Source organism: Engraulis encrasicolus, chromosome 13 (assembly GCF_034702125.1).
Source record: "Engraulis encrasicolus isolate BLACKSEA-1 chromosome 13, IST_EnEncr_1.0, whole genome shotgun sequence".
NCBI classification, from domain to species: domain Eukaryota; kingdom Metazoa; phylum Chordata; class Actinopteri; order Clupeiformes; family Engraulidae; genus Engraulis; species Engraulis encrasicolus.
Window position 1 is genome coordinate 53,799,367 of NC_085869.1, and position 10,847 is coordinate 53,810,213.

Sequence of the window (10,847 nt, forward strand, 5' to 3'; positions counted from 1 at the left end):
TCAAATATAGGAATACTGCATAAACGAAGGGCTGGGCCACACACGGTATACTAGAGGTGGCATTTTGTGTGATGGCCACCTGGCTCAAGGTAACCAATACCTAATGTTTGGATACTGTGAATATTCGTCGATGAAGGAACTAGAAAGACAATGCGTCAGTGACTCTGCTCAGCACGCAGAGTTGAGCTAAATTTTATTGTGTAAGGCATATTCAGTCATGTATTCATGTTCCGGGGGCCACTAAAAACTGGACTGCGGGCCGCACATGGCCTATAGTAGAACATGCCTATAGTAGAACATGTTAAAGTGCGGTTTGGCCGTAGCTCTTTGAGCGCCATGGAGTGCCGTCTTTTCAGAATATATGGCACAGTGCCAAAGAGTTTATATCAAGTCAATTGCGTTTTTGTATGGGGGGTGGGGCCTAACACGTTGATCTGGTATGTTTGTTGTTCACATGGACAGAGAACTCAATTTCTTATGGCTCTTGAAAAATCACTCAAACGTTGAAAAAAGCCTGGCAACCCCCCGGTCTGAATTTGAACATGGCTGGCACTGAATGAGTTAATACTTACACAGTGTCTATGGCTGAACCACACTGTTCCTCTATTAACTTCAATATTGAATAATATATATTTGGTTCCCCTGCTGGTATTGACTGCCCTGCACTGGCGTTAACCCTCCCACCCTCCAGGACTCTGTTCGGAGCTCTGCATCTTCACCTGGGAGGTGCTCCTGAGGGCCCTGCGGGAACAGGCAAGACCGAGACCACCAAGGATCTGGCCAAAGCCGTGGCCAAACAGTGTGTCGTCTTCAACTGCTCCGATGGTCTGGATTACATTGCGCTCGGCAAGTTTTTCAAGGTAGGGCTTTCTGATGATCTGATGAAATGCTGTGGGGAAAAGAGCCCATGCATGATTTATGCATTTGTAGCGCCGCTGACACACAACCAGTCTCGCAGTGGTACAAAGTACATCAAGACACACTATTACATAACGACTATGCCTCTGTAATGCATGAGAACTGGCTTATGTATGATGGCTTTATTTGAATAGAGGCCGATAGACTTGTTGACCTGGAAACCAAGAGTTTGCTTTGTGCTTTGTGAATAAAACATGAAAAGTTACATGTGAACAGCCGTATCAGAGACATGACTGGGTGACAGTAGCCATGGCTTACCATGGGGGATCACCACGTGTACATACTGTACCAGAAAGGCGAATGCATGTAGAGCACAGCCCCTATAAAAGTTACTGAACTGACCTGAAATTGTGAAATTGTGTGCTTGTTACCTTGGTTGCAAAGCATGAACGTTGCTTGGCTTTCTCATGCAATTAGAAACACCATTTTTATTTATTTATTTATAAGTAGAAAAGGAATCGATTGGTTAGAAAAGGATTCATGAAACATGGGGGGAAAAATCATTCCAATCAATGGCCTGACTGTTCTGAGGTGTTGCTTTTTCTCTCGACAGCTGTATGCAGTAAAAGTCAGACCTTGTCTATTTCATGCCATGCTTACATTGCATATATTAATTAACTGATGAAGGTGACGGCAGAAATGTGATTATGCATGCACACTACCCTGAGGCACTTGCAAATAAATTGCTGGTAATATTTTCAAATTTGAAAAGCGCTGAATGAAGTTGTGATGCCTCAAGAAAAGATTTTTATCAAGACCTGCACTGTAAACATGTGAAAGGTTCCTCAAAGCTGGTTCCCTCAGCTGTCTCATGGAGGAACCCCAAAATTCCCAGAGGAACACCAAATGTTCTCTGAAGAACCTTTCCGAAAACCCTGGTGTTCAGAGAACCTTTAGAGCAGGGATTCTTAACCTTTTTGACGTGTGTCCCGGGGCCCATATTACCAATGTATATTATTATATTACATTATATTACATTACATTACATATTAGGATAATCTGATAATATAATATAGGTTTATAATATTTATATAAATTATAAATATATAATATATAAATTGTAAATATATATTATAAATAGGCCTACTGAAGTATTTTTTCCATATTATATCTATATCTATATCTATATTAATGTTAATCTCATTTAATCTCACTAATCAAATTCACTCACAGTTTAGCAAGTCAGAATCATTCACACATTTGAATGCCTCTCTGACAGCTCAAAGTTTGCGTGACAGCTCTTGACTTGCGCTTGGTGATGAATCTGCTGTTCGTAAATTCAAGACGCTTTTCTATACTAGTGGAAACGCAGGGAGGGAACAGAAATTCCAGAGCCCGACGGAAAACTTTCCATTATCACGCAAAATTCGAGAAAGGACTGTCATGTTGAGGACACTTGGACAAGTATAAGGGATAAAGATTCAGTAACTAGAACTATTTTGAGTAGCCTAACCGTTGAACACCTGTTTCAAACTACTAAAACGTGAGGATATTAAGACACAGAAGACGTCACCAAATCAGCTGATGGGAACATAACCGGTTGGTAATTTCTCTTTTTTCAAATAGCCCACAGCAAAGGGTGTTACCATCACAGGCTGTGTTACTGTCTTAAATGTTCTTAATGAATCTCCCCACCAACAAAAACGCGGGGTGTGGTCATTGCGTTACGACAGAGTTGCATTTGAGGGAAAAGACGCTCACTAGTCAATTTGATAAGCGGTCCCACGGCCCAAGCGGCCCAATGGTGCGAAACTGAAAGTTGACTGCGGCCCTGGAGGTTTTGAGCGCAGCCCAACTTTGGGCCGCGGCCCTATTGTTAAGAATCCCTGCTTTAGAGGTTATCCTACAACGGCAACTAAGGGTTCTTCGAGGAATGTACTTTTTATAATGTGGAGGTTTTAGTCATTTACCTCAGTATGTTAACCATGAGCAAGAGGTAGATCCAATAATTACATTACATTACACTTAGCTGATGCTTTTCTCCAAAGTGAGTCGGCTTAACAGTTATTTGGAGCAGTGTGGGGTTGGATGCCTTGCTCTAGGGCATCTCAACCGTGGAGTACAGTAGGAAGTGGAAGGGTGGGACTCAAACCTGCAAGCCTCTGATTACTAAAGCCCATCTCCTCAACCGTTATGCCGCTGCTGATCCAATAATAGTGGGGCTCTGTGGCTTTCTTTTGACTGATGCAAGTCTCTTTTATTACGAGGTTTACAACTTAATTTAGCTGGGCCACTCGCCACATCAGAGTATTACTTGCCCTGACCCTGCCATTAATGAAGATTTCAATTAAGATTTGAGTGTTGACTACAGAGTTAATCCCTACAGGTGGTCGCTACACTGCACTATAATAAAATGCCATATCTGAGCCCTCTCTGTAAAACCACCATGTGATTCCCTCATTCCACCCAATGTAGGGCTTGCTGTCCTGTGGTGCTTGGGCCTGCTTCGACGAGTTCAACCGCATCGACCTGGAGGTGCTGTCAGTGGTGGCCCAGCAGATCCTGACCATTCAGAGAGGTGAGGTGGTGGACCATGTGTGCAGCTCAGTAGGCTACCACTTTACAGCAGGAGACCTCACCACAGCTCTCACTCGATCACTCGGCTCACTCGCTCACTCACTTATTGACTCACTCACTCACTCTCTCTCTCTCTCTCTCTCTCTCTCTCTCTCTCTCTCTCTCTCTCTCTCTCTCTCTCTCTCTCTCACCCACTCACTCACTCACTCACTCACTCACTCACTCACTCACTCATCCACCCACCCACCATGGGGCCTTTGTTTGAGATAGCCGTTTCCACGGACAAACAAGTAAACAAAGCAGTGTTGATTGAGGGAAAACAGGTAAACACTTTTCAAAGGGGAACGGTCGTTTGACCTACAAGGGTAGTAAATGGCCTTGATTGAGAGATTGGAGGCCTAAAAATGAACAAAAACAAAATAAAAAAGAAAAAACGTTCAGCGAGGCCTCGCTTTGCCTCGCTGTCCAAGAACATGGGTCAACCTGGTTGAACAGAGGTGCAAATGTTGTGAGACATATTGATTTTTGCTTTCCATTTCCTCCCGTCCTATTTTTAAGCATTCTGAAGGGGATAATGGACTTGCTTTATGCGTCCCATGAAAAGATGCTAGCAGGAGAAATAGAAAGAAAGGAGAGGGGAAATGGCACTGACACTGACACTGAGATTTACTGAACATTTTGACTTTTCGGAGAATGAAAGGTTTATTTGTGGCAGCAACAGCACACACTGCAATAGCGTAGCAGAGTCACTGTGGGTAGCATGGTCACCGTGTGCCTCTCTCCCCTGACCTGCTGCTATTGCGGCCAAGGCTGAGATATGAGCTTATTTACGAAACAGCACAAAGTCATTTACAGTAGACTTTTTGTAGAATGAAGGCTTATTTGCGGCAGTACCTCTCAAGGGCAAGAAGAGGACTCTCTCTCTCTCTCTCTCTCTCTCTCTCTCTCTCTCTCTCTCTCTCTCTCTCTCTCTCGCTCTCTTTCTCTCTCTCTCTCTCTCTCACACACACACACACACACACACACGCACACACACACACACACACACACACACACACACACACACACACACACACACACACACACACACACACACACACACACACACACTGTCACAGGTCGCTCCACACAGCAGCCAAGTCATTACCTCCACACACACTCTCTCTCTTTCTCTCTCCTCTACCCTGACAAGGACAAGAGGGTCACCACTGTTTCTCTCCTGACATTGCAGGTATTACATCCAAGGCTGAGATGCTAGTGTTTGAGGGTACGGAGTTGAGACTGAACCCCACCTGCGCCGTCTTCATCACCATGAACCCAGGCTACGCCGGCCGCTCCGAGCTCCCCGACAACCTCAAGGTCTTGACATTAAACATCTCTCATATCTCCACATACACCATGTCACACAGCGTGCTCTTTCACTACTCCATAACCATGTGTCTTTTCCAGTGCAATTTCTTTTTTGGCCAATATTCTTTTAGCACTTTTCAAGATATTTTTACTTAGATTTATTGGTATCAGAATTATTAGCATAGCTTAGCACAATCACTGTAAGTAAATGGGAGCATTAGCATCAAGCCAGAAGTGATCACAGGGCGGGATTAAATAGCTCTTTTGCACTTTTAAGTAGTTTATAAGTACATTTGAGGATGTTTTGTTTGCTCCCATAGACTTGCATTGCTACGCTTAATTTGGCTATACTGTTAAACTAGGCAATGCAAACAAATCCTATGTATTCTCATATTTCACTGGGACTGAACTACATATAAGCATGTTCCTTCAATATTTATGTTTACTGCTTTATTCCAAACTTCCTGTCAATCCGTAGGCCCTGTTCCGCACGGTAGCCATGATGGTTCCTGACTATGCCCTGATTGCGGAGATTGTGCTGTACTCGTGCGGCTTCGTGCGTGCGCGGCCACTCTCGGTGAAGATCGTGGCCACGTACCGGCTGTGCTCCGAGCAGCTGTCCTCCCAGCACCACTACGACTACGGCATGAGGGCTGTCAAGTCCGTGCTGACCGCAGCCGGCAACCTCAAGGTGCATCTTCTCTCATGGTCATCGTTTATTATTGTTTTTTTTTTGTTTTTTTAACTCAATTTTTATTTTTGAATATAAGAAAAAAGCAAACAGTATCGAGTAACAGTTAAAGAAAAAAAACTAGAAGCACTCAGAGAGTACAAACCTCCACCAAGGCCATGGGGTCACTGATGCCATAACATTTACACGCTGTGGAATTCTATGCCTATAATATAACATACAAAAAAAAATTCCTAAATCTGTATCGTGATCTGGATCACAACCAAAATACGTACAACCCCATAAAATTTCATCAAAATCCGTTCATAACTTTTTTGAGTTACCCTGCTAACAGACAGACAAACAAACCAATGTGACCGAAAACATGTCCCCCTTGGCGGAGGTATAAACAGTAAAATATTTGTTCTTATGTTTTCTGTTATTTGCTGGATAAACGGCATGAGGTCCACTAAGTCTGTGCTCATCGCAGCTGGCAAGATAAAAGTGGCTCCTCTCTCATGGTCATCACTTACTTCCTGTTTGTTGTTTGTATGTAGTGTATGCGTACTACATATTTGTTCATTTGATTGATTGTGTGTGGTTGTGTGCTATTCCATTTTTTATGTTTCCAAGTAAAGGCTAAAGCAGTTGAACAAGGTTGAACAAGATCACTTGAGATAAGAGCATGCTCTATGTCCAGACAGCACTATTATAGTGTCAATGCAAAACATGTTGTATTGCCCTTATAACCGCATATATCCTCATAAACAGGTCATGCTGTACCATTGATTGTATGTGTTATTCTACAATCTACTGCATGCTGTACATAATATTTGTCAATAGGAAAGGAAATTTAGGACAAAATACCTTTTCACAAATATATAAGAATGGACAGCAATGTATGAGACGAAAATAACAAATTGTGTATACCACACAAAGCATAGAGCATCTTTCCTTATATCCCCTGTCTTTGTTTTCGGTTCAATTTCTCTGTGTTTGAATACCTCGCCGCCTCTGATGCAGCAGTCCCGGCACAAAGGATTATTTCTTGTCCCCTGCCTTCCCCTCTCGACGCAGAGCTCCTGAGATGAGAACACTGAAAAGAATCAGACACAAAAAGATTGAAAGATTAGACGGAATAGACAAAAGAAAGATTGATATTAGATATCCCATCTGCTGTCCCAGATATTTCCACCCTCCACCCCCCCACCCACTGATGCCACTCCGATATCCTCCTCCTACTCTTCCTCCTCGTCCTCCTCCTCCCCTTCCTCCTACCTCTCCTCACCACCATCCACACCGATGCTCCAAAGCCACGACACGGCAGTGCCACTTTTAACAGCCATTTCCCTGGCCTAGACTCCCCGCGGTACTACTCTACCTTCTCGCCTCCCTCCCTGTCCGCCCTCCAAATTACTTTTTGGCGGAGGTGGAGGAAGAGGAGATGGAGGAGGAGGAGGCTAGACGGATGCGTAGCCCTTGCTTTCCCCCAAAGGGAAAGAGCTCCTATACTACACTCCCGACGTCGATGGAGTCTGTGTCAGCACTGCAGAAAGAAAAAAAAAAGAAAGAAAGAAAGTAAGAGAGGAAGACAGATTGTAAGAAGGGGATGGGGGGTGAAACAAAGAAACATGGCCATTGACTGACAGCTTGGCTTGCCTCAGAAGGCCCTGAGCCCAACTCTCTGAGCTGAGTCCCTCATTAAGTGCAGGTTTCTCCTTTGTGTTTTACCTTCTTTTTTTCTTTTCTTCGCCTTGCCTTGTGCTCCACAGCTGAAGTATCCCGAGGAAAACGAAGACATCCTGCTGCTGCGCTCCATTATTGATGTAAATCTGCCCAAGTTCCTGGCGCACGACCTGCCGCTGTTTGAGGTAAAGGAAGGGGGAAGTGTGTGTGTGTGTGTGTGTGTGTGTGTGTGTGTGTGTGTGTGTGTGTGTGTGTGTGTGTGTGTGTGTGTGTGTGTGTGTGTGTGTGTGTGTGTGTGTGGGGAGGGAAGGGATCGCTACAGACTTTTTAATGGGCAGGGAAAAGATCGAGGAGGTAGTTTGGCTGTTACTTTTGAGAGCGAGCAAGTGGTGTGTCTTTCCATTGACTCGGTAAGTGATTGCAAGACCTTACACCACCCCATTACAAGGCCCTTGTAACACCTGATGTCCTTACTCCTTACTTTCTGAGAGGACTGAATGTTATACTGCCCATAAGTCTTCGGAAAAAATTGAAGTGCTTTAAGAAGCACAGCCTGTGATGAAACTCAGATTAGGCCCACCATTGGAATGCACCTGCATGCTTACTGTACACAGTGTACGCCTTGGTGCGCCTTTTGCATATTGCATATTGATGTCCCGTCATAAATTAGCATATGATTCATTATGCATTTAAAATCAGCATTGTGGGTCAAAAGGTACTGTAAACAGAATTACCTACTGTACCTTTTACCCGCAGGTGTCAGTCAGGGAAATGCGTAACAGTGCCAGTGAATGCAGAACAGCTGTTATGGAGCAGGTCTTGCTCTTGTCCCTGTAGCCGAAAAAAAGTTGCCTCATTACATAGCGGACTATGTCCAGAGCAAAATAATGCAACTCGATCATGCCCTATGTGGTGAAATAATGTAGTGAACTTTTTGTAACACGGGATATTGCAACGTAATCACCTGCACTCTGGCCTTGTTAGCGATATTCAATTTAACCCTTTAGGTGAAGTTGCCTGATGATGGTCAATGTACGCAGTAAAAACTGCAGTGTTAATTCAATTTATAGAGTTGATTCAACATCTTCTAGAGAGTATTTGGTCCCAGAGTACTCTAGTGGTGCGCTCAGGCCGACTGAGAACTGTGCTGGTACCTGGTCCCCAACCTAATCTCACACCAGCAAGTCTGAGCGTTCAAGAACCTGAAAGTTGGTTTGCGATGCGAACGAAAAAGTACTTGTTCTTTTCTCCGTGAACCATGACAGCAATGTAATATCAGCAGGTTCATCTGGGTAATACACAGTGATGTGTGGAAAAATTCAGAGCCGGTATGAACGCAGATGATTAGCAGGTGAGCACTTAAGTGCCGAACATAAATGGTGCGGGCACTGGCACCAGCACTGTTCTGGTTGACCTGAAAACAGTATCAGTGTTACACTGCAGTTTTTATTGTGTACTGGGATCTCTTTGTAATATTGGGGACACTATGCATCTCCTCCAACGTGCATGCACAAAGGAGGTGTGCAAGAAGGCTTAAAAAAAATCAGAACACGGTATACAATCTAGAGCTATGGCTCTTTCTCAATGCCCAGTGTTCTAGCCTTGCTAGAACGTGAAACGCCCAGTGATTGGATACTCCTCAGAGTTCACCAAAGAGTATCCAATCACTGTGCGTTTCACGTCCCAGCAAGGCTAGAATACTGGACATTGAGATAGGGCTTTTGTCCTCCCTGGAACTGACATCTGACCTCTGCCCTCTGGCCTCTGTCTGTCTGTATCAGGGCATCACGTCGGACCTGTTCCCTGGCGTGACGCTGCCCAAGCCGGACTACCGCGACCTGCTGGACGCCATTCGGGAGAACTGCGAGAAGATGAACCTGCAGATGACCGACTTCTTCACCGAGAAGATCCTGCAGATCTACGAGATGATGATCGTGCGCCACGGCTTCATGCTGGTGGGCGAGCCCTTCGGGGGCAAGACCTGCGCCTACCGCGTGCTGGCCGCCGCGCTGCAGGACATCTGCGACAAGGTGAGACCCCTCCCCTCCCCCTCCTCTTCTTAACCCACTCTCTTCCTCAAACCCCCTTCTTTATCCCACTGCTGACATCTGTGAGACGGTGAGAACCTCCTCTCCACCTCCACTTAACTCCTCTCCTCTACCCATTACTTGTTACTTATCATTATTCAGCTTTACATTTCAAATCTGGTCCTTGATTAATGTGTCACTTCATATTCACACAGTTTTAGGACATTTTTTTTGGCAGAGGTAGGCGTGTTCTCCATTGATTTTCATGGACTGAAGAGCACAAAGCTGCCTACACAAGATGGAGGCTGCACTTGCCGTTTTCCCGTTCTAGTCTTAAGTTCTACCCCTATGGTTAGAACCTTCTCTACCCTTCCTCCCCTCCCCATCCCCTGAACTCTCCTCCTCTACCCCACTCTATGACAAGGCAGGAAGCTCTGCTTTACTCCCCACCACTGCACTTCACTACCCTTCCACTGTCCTTAACCTGCTACAACGTGAGAACCTCAGCTCTACTTCATTTACCATACCTCTCTCCTCCACTACACCACAGTGCATTATATCTGCAAGCTGGTCCAGTCCATTCCCCTTCCTGCTCTCCCTCTTCTCGACTCTCCTCCTCCACTCCACTCTACTTTGTTCCTCTCCACCTCACTCCCCTCCACTACCCTGCTCCTCCATTGTCCTTTACGCTGTTGCCTTACAGTGCATCTGCCAAAAGTTTAAAACTTCTGCTCTACTTCCCCGCACCCCCCATTCCACTCCCTTCTCCATTGCCCTGTACCATAAGAATCTCTGCCATCCACTCACTTGCACTGTACTACAAGACATCTTTGAGAAGGTGAGAGTTTTGCCCCCTGCCCAATTTCCTCATCACTACCCTCCACTGCACCACACTGCAGGACATCTGCGACAAGGTTGGAGCCTCTCCTCTCCTCTACTCCCCTGCACTACCTCTCCACTCCACTTCCTCTCTCCTCCTCTGTCCTTCACTCCTATCTGGTCCACTCCATTGCCCTGCCATGCACTCCCCTCTGCTGTCCTCCTCTCCAATCACCCCCCCGCCCACACACACACACACACACACACACACACACACACACACACACACACACACACACACACACACACACACACACACACACACACACACTCCCTTCTAGTACCATGCGCTTCACTACTTCACTCCTCCCTGCACTGCCCTCCAGGACGTGTGCAGCAACAAAGGTGAGAACCTTCCACTCCCTTCCTTCCCTTCAATTTCATTCCCCCGCACTGCGCTGCAACACATGGACAAGAAGAAAAAAGAAAACCTCCCCTACTACAGTCGAAGATGGACACCCCAGGTTCATAAAGTAAAGCAAAAAAAAGCCCCCCCCCTCAACTCCAATCATTTGTACTTCCTTGCACTGCACTGCAACATGTAGGCTAGAAGCTGATAGCCTAGACTAGAAGGTGATAGTTTGAGATGGACATCCTGGGTTTATAAAGTACAAATCCTCCTGCCACATAATTAGTATGAGCCAGTTCCCTGTGGCAGCTGTTCCCTAGGCAGGTGAGATAATTAGAACTAGTGAGATCACCTGTGTTGAGACGGGCACAAGCAGAAGGAAGGAAATACATGGTAGGGCTTTTTACTTTTTCAATGCTGTTTCTCCACCTCTGCCTCCACTCTTCTCCGA

The 10,847-nt window shown here is 45.5% G+C and overlaps 1 protein-coding gene across 1 annotated transcript in view; it reads left to right on the forward strand.

Moving 5' to 3' along the window:
* Positions 1–10,847, forward strand: part of dnah7 (dynein, axonemal, heavy chain 7) — a 149,456-nt gene that overhangs the window by 27,996 nt on the left and 110,613 nt on the right. Inside the window, exons 25-30 of the mRNA XM_063214309.1 lie at positions 692–860; positions 3,334–3,436; positions 4,667–4,794; positions 5,264–5,476; positions 7,228–7,326; positions 8,923–9,171. Coding sequence (XP_063070379.1) covers positions 692–860; positions 3,334–3,436; positions 4,667–4,794; positions 5,264–5,476; positions 7,228–7,326; positions 8,923–9,171 — 961 coding nt within the window. The remainder of the gene's footprint in view (positions 1–691; positions 861–3,333; positions 3,437–4,666; positions 4,795–5,263; positions 5,477–7,227; positions 7,327–8,922; positions 9,172–10,847) is intronic.